This window comes from Xenopus tropicalis, chromosome 6, assembly GCF_000004195.4.
Source record: "Xenopus tropicalis strain Nigerian chromosome 6, UCB_Xtro_10.0, whole genome shotgun sequence".
Taxonomy (NCBI): domain Eukaryota; kingdom Metazoa; phylum Chordata; class Amphibia; order Anura; family Pipidae; genus Xenopus; species Xenopus tropicalis.
This window is the reverse complement of record NC_030682.2, coordinates 125,229,422-125,247,599: the sequence shown is the minus strand read 5'-3', so window position 1 is coordinate 125,247,599 and position 18,178 is coordinate 125,229,422. Positions and strand designations below refer to the sequence as shown.

At 38.0% G+C, this 18,178-nt stretch overlaps 1 protein-coding gene across 1 annotated transcript; it reads left to right on the top strand.

Annotated features, from left to right (window-relative positions):
• Positions 1 to 8,919: 8,919 nt before the first annotated feature.
• On the top strand, positions 8,920 to 17,909 carry ca1 (carbonic anhydrase I). The gene is made up of 7 exons (XM_002939152.2): positions 8,920 to 8,992; positions 12,593 to 12,790; positions 13,381 to 13,499; positions 14,731 to 14,826; positions 15,717 to 15,779; positions 17,020 to 17,175; positions 17,710 to 17,909. Exons 1-7 carry the CDS (start codon positions 8,956 to 8,958, stop codon positions 17,827 to 17,829), a joined length of 789 nt encoding a protein of 262 aa, XP_002939198.1. The 5' UTR covers positions 8,920 to 8,955; the 3' UTR covers positions 17,830 to 17,909.
• Positions 17,910 to 18,178: the final 269 nt, after the last annotated feature.

Genomic DNA, 18,178 nt, shown 5'->3' with positions numbered 1-18,178 from the left:
TCCGCCTACCATGCCAATTGCCTGTAGAGCAATATACAGTACATGGTGGGTAGCCATAGCAGTTTATATTTACATTACCCTATCATAAGAAATGATTAGGGAGAAGATTAAACTCTACAAGGTACCGAAAAAGGGCATCTATCTAGCTTCAATAGACTGCATGCACATAACATACTGTCTTCACTATTACCGTATTTTTCGCCCTATAAGACGCTCCGGAATATAAGACGCACCCAATTTTAAAGGAGGAAAATCTAGAAAAAAAAGATTCTGAAGCAAATACTGTAGTAAAATATTTTATATCAACTGTATAAAGTTAATTGTCTCTGGGCCCCCCCCAAGCATCCTTCAGCTTCCCCCAGGGCCCCCCCAAGTATCCTTCAGCTTCCCCCAGGGCCCCCCCCAAGTATCCTTCAGCTTCCCCCAGGGCCCCCCCCAAGTATCCTTCAGCTTCCCCCAGGCCCCCCCAAGTATCCTTCAGCTTCCCCCAGGGCCCCCCCCAAGCTTCCCCCAGGGCCCCCCAAGTATCCTTCATCTTCCCCCAGGGCCCCCCAAGTATCCTTCAGCTTCCCCCAGGCCCCCCCCAAGTATACTTCAGCTTCCCCCAGGGCCCCCCCAAGCATCTTTCAGCTTCCCCCAGGCCCCCCCAAGTATCCTTCAGCTTCCCCCAGGGCCCCCCCAAGTATCCTTCAGCTTCCCCCAGGGCCCCCCCAAGTATCCTTCAGCTTCCCCCAGGGCCCCCCCAAGTATCCTTCAGCTTCCCCCAGGTCCCCCCCCAAGTATCCTTCAGCTTCCCCCAGGGCCCCCCCAAGTATCCTTCAGCTTCCCCCAGGGCCCCCCCAAGTATCCTTCAGCGTCCCCCAGGGCACAAACAGCATACTTCCCCCCCGGGCCCCCAAGCACCTTCCATTTCCCCCCAGCGGCCTCCGGCTCCTGCTTCCGTGCTTTTATAAGGTTGCGCCCTGTGCGTGTGACGTCAGTACGTACGGGCACAACCTTATAAAAGCGAATATGCGGCAGAGAGCCGCGGCACATAGAGGAAGGAGCATTCGCCGTATAAGACGCACAAACTTTTTCCCCCAAGTTTTGGGGAAGAAAAAGTGCGTCTTATATGGCGAAAAATACAGTAATACAGGTATCCGCTATCCAGAAAGTCCATAATTATGGGAACCATAAGACTCCATAGACTCCATTTTAACTAAATAATTCAGATTTTTCAAAATGATTTCCATTTTCTCTGTAATAATAAAACAGTACCTTGTACTTGATCATAACTAAGATATAATGAATCCTCACTGGAGGCAACACAATCCTATTGGGTTTAATTAAAGTTTAAAGGACATAAGGTATGGAGACCCAAATTATGGAAAGATCCCTTATCTGGAAAACTCCAGGTCCCAAGCATTCTGGATAACAAGTCCCATGCCTGTACATACATCCCATAGTAATAGAATTCATGTTCCCAATAAAGTATGTATGAACAGGGATAAAAACAATACATTTATCAATAAAATGCATCAATACACAGGTATCTTTTTTAGTTTTAATGTAAAAAATTAGAAGCTCATAGATAAACATATATGGGGTTATAAGCTGCCAGGGGGAGCCTGTTGTGCATGGTTCAGTAAAGTTCCTAAAATGTTTTTCTCCATGGTGTGATGGTACCATAGGTCCACAGGCAAAGTGTCTGAAGAATCTAAAGAAATGCAATTGCCAAAAATATAAGCGGTAGAGTAGTAGCTGAGCGTCAACTGGTAAGTTTTAGAGTTGGTAGCAGACGTAAATGCAGTCATTAAGAATCAAATGATCATTGAAACTGGCAATGAAACTAGAACCTTGTTCTTCCTTAAATGCTTCCTGTGAGTGTTGATCCCTCACTTTGGATTTATTAGCAGAAATATTAAGGGACTGACAGTAGCACTAACCACTATAAGAGCAAGTGCTGCACATCTGACTGTCCCTTAGGTATGGTGCCCCAGTGTTCCACTAGGTAAAATACATTACATTACAACTACAGTACTTTATGCAAACCGTTTCATAAGATATGACTTTTTTTGGGGAGGGTGCACACAGAGCAAACATTATTCATTAGATTTACTGCAGCTTTGTATTCAGGGTCAGACTGGGGGGGGTGCAGGGCCCACTGGGGCTGCCACTGCAGGGGCCTTGCACCGCACCAAGGGACCCTCACTGTGGTCCCCAGTTTTCATTGGATCCATAATTTATGCTATTTTTCTAATTGTAACATGATCCTAACAATGGTTAAGACCTCATAAAATATAAAACTAAACAATGTTATGTGTGTTCCATGACAAAATATAGGAAATTCTTAGACTTGATGTGTATGAAAATATATTCCATGACTTTTATATAGTCAGGGAATTACTTGTTGACTTCACATACCCATAGAGTTTAACAACATGAACTGGGAAACATTCAATTCAGTGAATAATTGCAATTTGCATAAAATGAACCAGAAAATAAGCTTTCCTCAACAAAATCCAGACCATTAGACCCTATAATTTTTATTCTGTATCTTTTTCTGTAAATACCTTATTTACAGTGTATAGGAAATTTGTGGCTTTACATCAGGTAAAGTGGCACCATGGCATTATATAGGTATTGCAAACCCCATTTTTTCCATACAACCTGGCATTTACAGTATCTGTTTAACTTTTTATTGCAAAGTCTGTTTGTGTATGTGAGGCATGGATATTATTCCTATTTATAGTATAATGTGTAAAGCTACAATCGCCTGAGAAATCTTGGCATGGGTCAATGAGTGGAAAAACAGTTTGGCAATAATGAAGTGGGTTTACCAAGCACTGGCAAAATACTTGAGCAAGGAATGGGAAGAATGTGATTGGTCCTTATAAAAATAGTAGAATTCCTTCTGTAATCATGGTCCTCTTTCCTCATTGGCTGCTGGCAGATGACAAACTTCCCAAGGACTTTGGCTTAAGGCCTGAAGCTTAACTCTGCAAATCTGCAGAATAAAGAGATACACGTACACCGTGCTGGGAAATCAATGTGTGTGTTGGATTGCAGCCACAAACAAAATAACAAAATTAAATATTATTACTTACTATTTACTTACTATTTCCTATGATGCACTGTGATACGGTCCACACTGAAATTCAAAATAGGCCCTGGCATTTCAAGTACACAGAGGCCCATACAGCCCCCCACCAGCCCAATAAATAGTGACTGTCTATGGCACCTTACAGCAGCCCCTCTGGCATTTGCCAGATCCCACAAATTGCCAGTCCCAGCCTGACTGTGATGTTCTCATTGATAAAAGTGCATCTTTTTTTCAGTTTTGCTAGAGGAGCCAGCTGGCATATAGATGGCTAAACTATTGCACTACTCAAATTTCGGTGTTTATTTAGAATTAGAATGGTCAGTCCACCCTTTCTCCTTCTTTATGACACAAGTACAAACATGATAAAGTCTGGGGAAGTTTGCAGGCCAGACCAGACAATGGGCAAAACAAAAAAAACTAGATCCACCAGGGCACAGTATTAAAAATCAAAAAAAAAATTTTCATTCATTAAAAACGAGGACAGACAATGTTCATAAAGACATCCCTATTACCGTGATGTGTACAATCACCTGACGTGTTTCCTGTCTCTTTCTGGTGCATCATTTGTTACATTAAATATATGCTCCAAACCTCAGAATTTATACTTAAACTGGTATAAAAAAGCAGAATGTTGATATTGTGTAATTTCTGTTTTCTCCCCTTTTTCACTTTCCCACTAACTTTGCTTCACCATCTCCCCCATTTTTTTTTCTTCTTTGCCCTCCCTTTCCATCCAAAGTGTTTTTTTTCAAGTCAGTATGTTCTCAGTTAGCTCAACTCACCTACAATATAGACGTTATTCTATTTTAAGGTTTTTCAAAATCCTAGATGGACAGGTGTATTTGTCCTTCTAAATCATCAGAGGCAAAATAATAATTCTGAACATAAATCCTTTAAGCCTTTTTGAAATGTGGTAGTCAGGTGATGAAATCCAGAATACAAAGAGGCATTTGTCACCTCTCCAGTAAAGCCGTATTGATATCACAGATCTTTAGCCGGCACACCAACACTAAATGCAACATGGATCTAGACTTAGCTCTGCACCACGTGTAATATAGGTTACAAAGGTAACTCAGCAGCCCGAGAGAGAGAAGGGAGGATGTGATATATTACAGGGAGAAACATGCCTCGATCATGGATATAAACCTGTGCTCTAAACAGTTTAGCACATGTGGGTGAAGAGGGTGAAGATAATGTAGTGTTGGCATAGAGAAAATGATAAAGATTTAAACATGGCACAACACAGATATATGGTATATGGTATATGGTATATGGCACATAGGAAGGAGTAGGAGTGAATGGGACACCAGGAGCAGGAGCACCTAAGGTTTGGTGATAATACCTCATTCGAGTTGGTCCAGAAATTGGAAATAAATTGAGGAGGAATAAGGGGTAGATGGCCAATGTGGCACTGTGACAGTCAGGAACGGAAGTCTGTGAGGGAGAGAATAGGACGGATAGTTTTTGCTAAATAATTCTGCAGCGGATTTGGTTGGTGTGAATGAGATTGCAGAAATAAAAGCTGAAACCAGATCAGACTCTCATTTAAACTTTACAGACCCAATCCTTCAAGTTACCCCCCCCCCATTCTCTGTATATTATGTAAATATTGTGATTGCATATTTCTTTTATAGCACAGCATCAAGTTATGAATGTCACAGATCCTTGGTCTAAAAGGCATATAATGGCACAATATGAGACAGAATGGATAACCTTTATCAAAAACAGCAGGACATTTCAGGGCAGTGGGGGAAAAATTCAACTGGGACCATGACTTTTCCTGCAATTGGTAATTGGTCATCTTTGTACTGGGATCTTTGTATATATTTATGAAACATCTCAACTGGGTAAAATCATTGTCAGATAAATTGGAACTGAAACCCCCCACATGAAAAGTTTTTCCTGTTATTCCATGCATTTTCAAGAAAATTAATAAATTAAAAAAGTGATATAATTCACAATTCCCATTGACTTCTATGGCCTCTTCACAAGTTCTAAGTGGTGTAATTTAGATTTTTTATTTTATTTTCCACAATTTATTTCTATACTTGTTCAATACTTGTTTTTTCAAATCACATTTTTTTTTCTTCAGTTGCATTCATGATCAAGATTTTGCTGCTGTTTGCAGAAAATATGCAGTCATTTTTAATAATATATTGGCCCCAAAGTAAGGTTAAGTAATATGTTGTATACCTTTCTTACATATATATATTTGATTTTCTTTACCAATTTAATGAGCAAGTATATAATAAAAGGAGCAACCATTAGACAATCCTAGCCAGCAGCCGTGGAACTAATGCATGCAACTGAATCCTATTGCTGAGTAGAGTTGTCTCTATATCTTCATGATACAAAAGAAGAAATGTTGGTTTTAAACAATAAACAGTATTTTACAGCACAGCAATAAAGTTATAATGGTAAAATTTATAGGGTTCTGAATGATGAACAGATCACATACATAGATATAGCAAGACTAAATATTGTTACTTACAGTACTTCTAACTGGGTAAGTAAGGGGATTTACAAAGGCATATCTATGCCAAGAATTTATTACTGACTTTGAGCAACTCCCAGGGGATTTTATAGTTTCAGATCTCCAGAAAATCTTTTGAAAACCTTATTTGTACACATTCAGTTAAGAATTGAAGCATTAAATGATAACTATACTGTAACAACCCTGCATAAGAAATGAGACTGTACATAACAGTATACTTATAAGGGTGAAGAAGAAAGTACAGATATGTTGTATAAGCATCCCATCTTGTGAATAACACAGCTTGAATCCTGCCTTCCGGAACAATATTTCCCTTGAGCAGAGAGGACAAAAGCATTTCCAAGTTGTCCCACGTGATATCTATTTTCAGGATTGTTTCTTGATTTAATAAATGCTACTGTGTAAAATAATTACCTCGACTATAAGTAGTTGGTTTTAATTAAACAAACTATATATATATACTTTATCACTATAAAGTCATTATCATTTTTTTCAAAGGTCACTCGTCCTTTTTCCTGGTGAGCTTTCAGCTAACTTTTAGTATATTATAGAATGGCTAATTCTTAGCGACTTTTCAATTGGTCTTCATTATTTATTTTTCATAGTTTTTAAATTATTTGCTTTCCTCTTCTGACTTTTTCCAGCTTTCAAATTGGGGTCACTGAACACCAGCAGCAAATATATGCTATTGCTCTTTGAGGCTGCAAGTTTATTTTTATTGTTAACTTGTATTACTTATCATTCTATCCAGGCCTATGCATTTTCCATTTTATCATTCAAACCACTGTCTGGTTGCTATGGTAATTTGGACCCCAACAACCAGATAGCTGCTAAAATTCCAGACTGAAGAGCTGCCGAACAAAAAGCTAAATAATTCAAAAACCAGGAATTATAAAAATAAATACCAACTGAAGATTGTTTCATAATAACACTCTCAATAACATGCTAAAAGTTAATTTAAAGGTAAACAACCCCTTTAAGAAATGTTAAATACTGCAGGCGAAAGATGAGCTCTATGGTTTTACTAGATAACATTCTTTTAATGGGGTGTCCACCCATAAGAAACCATGGTGAATATCTGATTCAGGAAATCAGAGGGTAAGAGAGTGTAAGTTGGTACTTTAAACCTATGCTTTTGGGCTAATAATAAACAGGCCAGAGAGAGCACCCAGTCACCTATTGAACCTTGCCTTAAATTCCAAAGTGAAGAGCTGTAGAACCAAACGTTCTCTCAAGGAATGAAAATGGACATCTCATTGTAAAGATCATACTAGAATTGCGTATTCATTTTGAGCCCCACATTTTATTGTGGCAGGTTAGGGTAAAAGGTTGCCTATCTAGCCACGCACTACAATGTACCAGTGTCTGTAGAGTAATTGTATTGGTATAGCGACTACCAGACTTAGAAGTTCCAACAAAATTACCAATTAACTTTTATTGTAGCTAAACTGATGTCTTTCCCATCTTGTAAAACTAAATATATGCTGTGTGTACGGGATATAGTTCACAGCTTTGATGGCGTTTAAACACTCAACACAGTCATGTCAACCAGTACATCACATATTGTACCAATTCACTGACCTTCAACAGTGGCACTCAAGTAAGGGGTTAAAAAGCCTACATTCATAGTAATTTACATCCCTCCATTCTGTCATGTTTAAATGGCTATGCACCACTGAGCCTGATATAGTAATTATAAGAATTTCCAGAATCCATCTCTTGAAAATAAACAGAAGCCCTAATTACCTAAAAAGGCATCGTTATTTTAAAAAGTTAAAGCTATAGCACTGTATAGTACTGGAGCCTATCTCACCTATTAAGTGCATTTTATTTAGCTCTGCAGGATGCGGGTTTAATATGTATCCAGTATTCAAAAGGTGAGATGGCAACCATAGAGTTGGCCTCCCTTCTGGGCTGATTATACAATATACTCTTTAAGGGTAATTTACAAGGCAGAACATTGTGTGCAAAGTGTACTTTGCATACTGCGTTCTGTTGTTGCGGTATGACCACAGGCTCCTGCGTTCTGTTTCAGAGCCCAGAGACCTGCACCTAGCCCCTTGAATAGAGCGCAGCCTGTCTTAGGCCCCAAGGAGATGGGCAAGAGAAAATAGGTGCAAGTTAGAGAGTGGCAGAAGGTGCAGGCCACAACAGGGCTCTGCTAGGACAGGTGGTAAGGAGCTCATGCTTGTACCTAATGATGCTGTTCTCTGCTCCTCAAGAAAGATTTTCATCCAACACGAAGAGCAGAGTGCAGCTTTCCCCAGGATGCAAGTGCTTGTTGAGTGAGCACTGGGAGGTGTGTTCTTGTGCTCCAGCATTTGTGCCCCGGGGATCTGTAAATGCCCCCTTATCACAGGGTTGAATCATATTAAAATGATCATGTCACCTACTGTATTTATCTTGGGGTGGCTTGGACCATAAGAAGAGCTGCGGGCCTCCAACTGGTCAACCCTGCCTGTATTCCAATACAACATGAACTGAATCAGCTAGGACACCATGAGAACATTGTTACTTAAATTGAATATACAGTATAGCCTACAACACCATGCCCTCACAGTTCAGTTCACATGGCGCACCCCAACACAACATTACACAGAATTTATTGTAATAGAAAAATGTCTGATAACTGTTTTAAAAGATGGATTGACATGGAAGGAACAAAAAGTCTACAAATAGTTTGCTCCATATGTATATGTAATTGGATAAGAATGAATTGATCAGTTTGGTGCACACAATATAGGCACCACACTACATTCACCCACATTTACAGCGTTACTCATTTCAATAAAGAAAAGGCTGTGGTGATTCACTTATATTTTGCAGAAGCTTTGTCCCCATGCTTAACAAGTAAGTGTCATTAAATACTATTATCTAGTTCCTTTCTCTCATGTCCTTCTTGATAAGTGTGGTTTAAACCCTCAATATAAGAAAGCAATTAGCCACAGTGGTAAGAATCCTATCCAAAACTCACTGCCTTTATTGCTGCAAGATTCATTAGTAAATTAATGTATTATATGAAATATGTGATAAACCAAACATAAATTAAATAAAATTATTTTAAAATCCCTTAATGTCTATAAGACATTGTCTTGAGCATCTCAGAATTGCTTAGTGTAGTGCAAGCTTTAGAACCATTTCTATGTTGCAGTTACAGTTGCAACTCTCCTTTTCTGCATACAGTATTTATGAGGTTAATGAATGTTTTTAAGCTTTTTAATGGGCCCTTTTTATTACATTCTGCATATCATGAGGTGATCAGGTAATAAACGAGCCTATAAACTGGTGCTTCAAAATCTATATAAATCGGTGCATACAAGGCACACACGCAAGTTTGTTGCTACAGATAGAGAAAAGTTGTTGCATCTGATTGAGAACAATGAGCAGCCTGAACTGGGGATACGACTCACACAATGGTATGTGCAGTTAATAGGTGTGTAAAGCTTCATTTTGTGAACATGTAGAGATTATAAAGAGCCTGTTACTTTTTTTTTCTGTATTGCATTTCGGATGATAACCAAATGTCGGTGCTGACAAATATAAAAACAACGAGGTTTTGAGATAGGATATAAACCAACAAATCTAGAAGTAGAAGTATACAAAGAATAGATCTATAAAGAATAGATGTAAGACCAACAGAATACATAGAAGAGATCTGTGATATACAGTGTGGGACCCATTATCCAGAAAGCTGTGAATTATGGAGAGGCCATCTTTCACAGAGTCCACTTTAAGCAAATAATTCTAATTTTTAAAATGATTTTCTTTTTCTCTGTAATATTTAAACAGTACCTTGTGCATGAATCAATATTGGTGACAAAACAATCCTATTGGGTTAAGTTCATATTTAATGATTTTTAGCAGACTTAAGGTATGGTGATCCATATTATAGGATACCAGGTCCCAAGCATCCTGGATAATAGATCATATACCTGTACTAAGAATAAATTAAGGAGATACAGTATACAATGCATAGATCTAAGGGATGGTATATACCAAGAATAAATCCAAGAGATACAGTGTAAAATAATAGATCCTGGGCAGTGCTATCCATCTACTTACATGTAGTGGGCCAATAGTTTCTCATATGGCACGTTTGAGGGCCAGATTCAATTAAAATTATGATGTGATACAGCAAAGTCTATGGAGCCTTTGAGCAGACTGAGGGCCATAAAAATCCTATGCTATATTTAAGATATATACAGAAAATAGATCTAGGAGATATATATGCAATCTACAAAGCATATATGTAAAAGATACTGTACAAATAAAATAAAAAATATGCAAAGGATTGAGTTACTGCCAGGAGATACAACAGGCAGACTTGGGATACAAAGGATATTTATTTAGAATTATTATGAAAATTGAAAAAATAATATAAGCTTCATCTCATGTAAAGACATTTTAAATAAATCAATTAAAAATTGTGTACATTCTAAAATAATCAAATTACTTTCCCTCTCAGCACTCTGATGAACATGTAGGTTAAACATATCATTGGCCTGTGGTGCTCCCTTTGCCTATACAATGTATTAGAAAGAGCGATAGTGAAGCTTAAGAAACGGTATCACATTTTTGACTTATTATATTTAGAATAGATGAAGCCTATATTATGGTTTAATTGTCATAATCGGTCCCCTATTAAGAGATGGTTAGATGTAGAGGAGCCATAATAAACTGCCAATAGTAACCTCTTAGGTGTAGGAGAGCCCTGCCAACCCAGGTATTCACCGAGGCTCTGAAGTCATGATGCAGCGCTGGGGTTACTGCGTATGCGCACACCAGGGGACAATACGCACCAGAGAGCGCCTAAGCAGAGGAGCCCGGGGATCAGCGCACCTAGAGGGAGGAACGTGTGGTGGTCTCCCAGTGCTCCCTAGAACATGTTTAAGAAATGAAGCTTATATTTATTTGTATTGATTATTGTACTTTGTATTTATTGATTATTGTAATGACCTCCTGTTTGTTTGTGAATGTAGCACTATATAAATAAAAATGTACATATATACACACAAATGCAAGATATACAAACAGACCATGGAGATAGGGTACAATATACCAAGAACAGATTAATGAGATTTAAAACCAGAAATAAGCAAAGATACAAAGAAGAGACCTAAGAGTCACAATATAGAATATATAGGGCTGAAGACACAGAAGATGCAGAATATAAAATTAATGGAAAAACTTATCTTAAAGGTACAATATAAACTAAAAAAGTCCACAAAACTAGAAAATTCTTAAAGGAGCAGAAAACCCCCTTGTTCAACATAACTTCCATCAGTAGGAATTGTGCTGAACATACTTTCGATTATTGTTTCAAACATAAAAAATTATTTGTTGAGCTAAACAGGAAAACTGAATCTACTCCATGTTTGGTCCTTGTGAGGGAGATAATTACCAACCCCTTCCTTTTGCCTTTGTTGTGACTGTTTTGTTAGCCAGAGTCCATTATGCACAGGAATTTGCTGTACTGTGGCAATCTAATTATTTACCTTACAAGAACCTTACATGTAGTAGCTTCAGTTCGCTGTTTGACCTGGTTAAAGGAGAAGGAAAGGTAAAAACTAAGTAAGCTTTATCAGAAAGGTCTATGTAAATACAGCCATAAGCACTCACAGAAACGCTGCACTGACTTCTCTGTCAAAAGATTTGTTGTGTCTGTAATTCATGTGCCACAGACACGCAGCTCTCTGCTCTTTCCCCTCTCCTGCTCCCCTCTCCCTCAAGAATGCTAAGAACTCACTCCCCCCCTTAGGAATGTGGATCTGAGCCAATCAGCTGGAAGCTGGCTCATAGTCTTACAAACTGAGCATGTACACGGGTCTCGGTCTTGGTGCAGGAGTGAGGCATTATGGGAACTTTTTTTACACAGCTCAGTGTTTTTTCTTCCTGTTTGGCTTCTGATCATCTGAATAAGTGAAATATGGGGAGACTTAAGGGCACTATTGAAACAACTGAAGGTATGCCTGCAGCTTGAGATTAACTCTTTATTAGCCTTTCCTTCTCCTTTAACGCAAAGAATAGAAAAAGCACATGTATACATATGTGCAACATAAGCCCTATTTATTGTACTTATGTTAAGAAAAGTGGTATACAGTCTCTTAAATTCGAAAAATGTATCTGTTTACTTTAAGGGTAGTTGACAATAGCCCCATAAAATATATTTTTCTCTTATTTTTCTCATTTAACACATCTAGTGATAGAGACTATTAAGAGGAAATACATTCTGCATTTGAAACAGAATATTGGGTCACCAAGCTGATTCCCATATTCAATCTGGGTCCTATCCAAAGAGCGTAAGAAACATTGCGCTAAATTTGTATGGCTCAACATTATTACTTGGTTTTTGTGTTCCCCTGCCTAGCTTTTTAGCATGTTCCCTGCTGCAAACAAAACACTCTAAGCTAATTTACTGACCCTGCATGGAGAAACCTATGAAACACAATTCAATCTTTGCTTCTATTGTTCTACATGTAGCTGGGTACACAAACTACTCACGGACTTGTTGTATGTAATTTGTTGGGTGTAATTGCTCTCAAATATAAAAAAGTAAATATAAACTGGGCCAGATTCAAATCAAGGAGAAAACACAAATGTATGGTTTATCGCATAATATGTAATGGGCAATATTCAATTTGAGGAGAAAAAACTTTTCTCCTAATTCACTAAGTCACTTCAATAAAGTGATAAACAGATACATTTTTCTAACTGAATTGCATCTGGGTCCATGAGAATTGGAACTAAAATGGGAAATAAGCCTTTCTCATCAAATTGAATCTGGTCCATAAGTTTTCACATGATAAACCATTAAATAACAATTTCTCATTAATTTCAATCTGGACCATTAGGCCAGTGAGAAGTTTTTCTCACTAAATCGCATCTGGCTCTATGGTAAAATCTTTAGCTTTTCTCATCAAGTTGAATCTGGCACATTTTGAGCAATTTTCTTTTAAACTATATTGTTTTAAACATATTTCAGTATATTTTATAATTACATTTTATATTTTTATTAGGCCCAGACCAGTGGCATAAACTTTATCCCATCGCCAATGGAGATTCCCAGTCTCCTATCGATGTTAAAAGCGGAGAAGCAAAAGCAGATGAGTCTCTAAAGTCTCTCAGCATTCGCTACAATTCAGATTCTATCAAGTCCCTAGTCAATGTGGGCCACTCATTCCAAGTGCTGGCCGAGGACAAGGAAAACCCCTCAGGTAAAAAAAAGAAGAGTATTTACCATTTTGTTCAGTTACTTTATCTCTATGGACAACCTCCTTCCTCAGATCAGTTGTATGTAGAGTGCAATAAAAGGTGGTGTAAGGAAACGGGGTTGCAACTGTGGCATAGTGTGTATTGTAACACACTTTGAGGGGTGCAACAGTGGGAATAGTGTATATATTAAGGCAAGATGGGGCCACTGGCAGGCACTGCCATTGTGGAATAGTGTCTATAGTACAACAAGATGGTGTCAGGGGTTTCATCAGTGGAAATAGAATATATTTCCACTATTTTGTGTATTAGGGCGATTTGGAATTAATGGAATGACATTGTGGGACAGTTTATACAGTATAGTATAACAAGATGGAAAGGGCTGCAGCTGTAGTATAGTATGTATAGTTGGGCAAAATTGTGTCTGTTACAGTATGTTTACTGAAATAAACATAGTTAGCAGAATCTCCTTAGTAGCTGCTGTACTACATTTTCAGCATATACCAGAAGAGGTTAAAGAAAGTATAGTGACTCTCAGTATTTGTAATATGAATTGTTTTGTGCAGTTTCTAAGCTAAATCCTTTTTATTTAAAGTTGTAGCACAGGGGCCTCTTAAAGCAACCTATCGGCTGAATCAGTTCCATTTCCATTGGGGAGCTTCCAATGACTTTGGCTCAGAGCATACTGTGGATGGAAAAGGATATGCAGCAGAGGTAAAAAAAAAAAATAACAGGTATTAGTGTACGGATGAATAGAAGTGAATTTTATAGTGTACATTTTATTTCTGGGGGTGGGTGATATCACTCCAACTTGCAGCGCAGCAGCAAAACGTATGACTGAAGTGTATCAGAGCACAAGACCCATGGCTGGGGACACCTGGGAAACTAAGAATGAATATGTCTAGCCCAATGTAAACTTCAATATTAAATATAAAACAAATCTGTTTGCTCTTGAAAAAACTTATTTCAGTGCAGAATTCTTTAATGTAGTCAAACCATCACATCAGAAATCCCATCCCCACTCTTTTCTAATCTATTGAGGGTATTGCTCTATCCACGTAAGCAAGGACCCAGCAGGCATCTTGGCAGAGGAGCCAGTAAAAGTACTATATTTTAAGGTGTTGGAGGTGCATAAGGAACTGAAGATAGCAATACTAGATACTGGAGTCAGTACCCTGGTACCTATCAACAGAGTAACTACCCAAGCGTTAATTTTAGGGTAGTACTTATCCCCCTAAAAGTTCCAGGACTGTCTCAGGGAGCCAGGCATCTATTTGTGAGTACAGGAACCTTGATAGTTGTAACTGACTATTGATAATATATTTTATTGCCAGGATATGTAATAATGAGGCGCTGGTACGTTGCAATGCTATCTACCATCTCTGTGTGCAAAGATTTAAAGATTCGTTCAAGAGTCATATACTTTCTCCATATCTACTGCAAAATGTGTGAAAGAGTCTAATGTACCAATGCAACCCATAAGCAACCCTCAAATGGAAGTCAAGGGTCATATTTGACACAAACCCTTAGACCAGTGATACATCAGTCTCATTTTATACATCTGCTGATAAAGGCCTGAATTACATGATTATCAGCCAGTGACAATACAAAGTTCAGAGAAAGGCTGTTGAGTGCCTTGTGACTGCAATAAAAGCATCTTATTCATATTCCAGCTGGCGTCTTGTAGTTAACTTGTCTGTTAGAGGCATGTGGTCAGGGCCATATTTAGGTCCGGCGTGTCACAGGTTGTGGAAGTGACATCACTCATGCTGTATGTGACTTCACTTTCTCTACGTGTGACGTCATTTCCTCTACAAGTGACATCACTCCCTGCCTATGCTCTCATGCTACTATTCCTTCCTTTAGGAAACAAATATCCAAAATCAATATGAGTAAAAAAAAAAGTTAAATATTACTTTCCTGTATTTTCTTTCCCTTGTATTAGTTACATCTGGTTCACTGGAATTCAGACAAATATTCAAGCTTTGCAGAGGCATCTAAGAATCCCGATGGATGCGCTGTTGTTACAGTTTTCATAAAGGTAAGTAATGTGAAGTGACAAAAAGTATTTTAATATTAATTATACCCAATAGGATTATTTTGCCTCCAAATATTAATTATATCTTATTATCAGGTACAAGGGTCTGTTTTATTATTACAGAGGAAAAGCAGATATGATTTAAAAATGTTGATCATTTGATTAAAATGGAGTCTATGAAAAATAGCCTTCCTATAATTCAGAGTTTCCTGTATAGTGAATGTGCATATAACCAATTGCATAACTGTATATAGAGAGATGAATCTGTAACAGTGTACAGTGCTGTGTATCCTTGTGGCATGTTATAAATAAAGTTATACATACATATGGAAAATGAGCTCTGTAGTGCTGCCTTTGTTTTATTTAACAAGAAAAGCAAACCTGAACAGTCCTTATCTGGTCAATATTTGATTCTGTTAAAAATGCATTGACAATCAGTTCTCAAGCAAACAAAATAGTGGATATTCTAGTAGACCAAAATTGTTCAATTTTTTCCACTTTTTTGGAGTAGCAAATCTAGTCCACAGACCACCAATTTGACAGCCCCACAAAACTAAGAGCATTTTAAGATTCTTTGAAAAGCCCTATCTTTATTCTACCTTTCATATTTCTTCTTCTAATTATATTTCTTGACTATTAAAGGCAGTTTTGCCCATTATGAAATACAATAACATATTGCTCTAAATGCAGAATTTTGACACAATGTGTAAGTAAGTAATGTGCTGTACTTGGGGCGATCCGTAGGTAATCAAAGGGCAAGGCAATTTCAGTAGATTTCTTGTCCACAGTTGTGCAGATTTATTGCAGGCAACAAATCTCCCTGTGTGCTATTGCCCTTAATGGCCCTTTAGTGTGCCCCTATCCTATACAGCTTTGCTTTCTGTTTATTACAGGTTGGCAGTTCCCATCCAGGCCTGCAGAGAGTAGTTGAAGCCCTGGAGCTGATTGCTGCAAAGGTAAGTTGTTTGTTACAAAACGTAGGATAAATAAATGCATTTTATTATATTTTACAAAATGAAAGGACTCAAAAAATACATTTTTATTACAATAAAACTATACTGCATTGAGTATACAGGCTATGAAGGGTAGTCCAGGGAATCAGAAGTAAAGCATTCAGTATACACTACATATTAAAGGAGAAGGAAAGCTACTTGTATGATTTCCCACTGGCGATTCACTTTATTGCCAGTGGGAAAGCATTCTGGGGAGATCTGTCACCTGCAGTGGCCACATTTAACCGTAGGTGGCAAAGCTCACGTGTGCTGTGTGTGGGTGTATTTACCAAGACCTTTCTGATGAAGCTTACATAGTTTGAACCTTTCCTTTATCTTTAGAGCAATGCCACACAAGGAGATTACAATAAATCTTCTGTGGGTGACTAATCTCCTACAAATGCTTTTCCACTGGCAATAATTTATATCGCCAGTGGGACAACATACAGGTCACTAAGTCACCCAGAGTTTCCTTGCGAGACAACTTTAGGTGACTTTGGAAAAGCAAAGCAATACATGTGTTTTCCCACCTTTTATTTACAATATTGCTGGGATGCAGTGGATAATGTTTCTTGCTGGCAATATATAAAGATACTTAACATCTTCCTCCCTTACTTTTGGTTGGTTGTGAGTAGGACACTTGATCCCTCCTTGTACTCATATTACAGGGCACATGGTGTTGAATAAATAAATTCTCATATAGCAATAGATATTATGAGATATTAGTTGGCTGGCACTTGTACTATTATGCGCCACTTTTTGCAAATAAGCGCTTGTGTCCCCTTCCTTCCTGTATTGTACTTTTGTTAGCCAGTATTAATTAGGCCACCATATTTACCTAATATTATTACTACATTTTTTGCAAGGTATTAAACCAATGCACCTTTCAATTCTGCATGGATTACAAATAGCATAAACTGCATGTAACACTGTATACAGTCTTATAGGATCTATAGGCATGGGTTTTAGTCTTTATCTGTGTAGCTTATTAAACTTATGAAGGTCTACAATGTCAATAATATGATTTGGGTGCAAATGGTAGGTTTTGAAGGTATGGTAACAATTCTAGGTTCATATCCCAGTAATATTGTTTTCTAAAGGTTAATTATAACCACCATTCTGAGCTACCTGTATGAGGCACTATAAAACAGTCTGGGCAAAGTCAAGTATTGCTCTTAATTTTGACATTATAATTTGGTTTTAGGGTAAACAAGCAGCTTTTACAAATTTTGATGCTTCAACTTTACTGCCTGCTTCCATGGACTACTGGACTTACCAAGGATCTTTGACTCATCCTCCTCTGCTTGAGTGTGTGACCTGGATTATATTCAAGGAACCAATAAGTGCTAGCTCTGAGCAGGTAAGTACATATGATTTGTAAGAAAGCATGACAGATACTCCTACGTTAATAAAACATGCTGTATGTACTGTAGAGTTAGTCTAGATGCTCTAGATGTTTCAGAACTCAAAAGCAAGTTCAGAGAGAGATTTTAAATTCACAGAACCTTCCTTGCAGACCAGAAATAACACAAAGATGGTACATAGTTACTTCTAAACCTGCATAAACCTGCATACACAAGGGCTTGCACTCCATACACCACAGATACATAAACTACAAATAAAAAAATTACCATTGCCTATGCTTTGTTCCAGGTATTGCTAGTCAGTGCTAAGGTCTGCAATAAGTTCATATGCCCTGCTATTTTAACACTGAACTCCAATGATATACTATATTTTTAGGTCTGAAGGACCTCATTTATGATTGCATGTGCTTTGCCCTTGTCTGGCTGCCCCAGTCATTTGCACTGGAATAGTCTGAATATCCCTGCTTTGCTGTATAGCTTGAATTTGGATGAGTGTTAGGTTATTGTCAACCACTATTTTTTTTCCTTAGATAAACTTGTTCCGCAGGATTCTGTCTTCTGCCGAGGGGGAAGAAGCTTGTCCTGTGCTGGCCAATCACCGCCCTACCCAGCCCTTAAAGGGCAGAGAAGTCAGAGCTTCATTCCAATAAGTCATTTGAGAATGGTGCTGGGTGCAATACAGAGAGAGAGAAGGAGTGTGTTATAATGTGCGTTCTCTGTAATTAGAAAAATAAACAGCAATTGTTTCCTTTGATATTGCTATTTATTTGCATTAAATCATCACAATAACTTTGGAGCTTTCTTGAGAAGAACTACTGAGAAAACAGACTTTTCTAATAAGAGGAAACAAAAAGCAGATAGGTATTACTGAAAGTGATATAAAGACTAGTGATGAGCGAATCTGTCCTGTTTCGGTTTTCAAAAAAATTGCGAATCTTGCAAAAGCCAGAAAATTCACAAAATTTGCCATGCGACAAAAAATTATCGCACACATAAAAA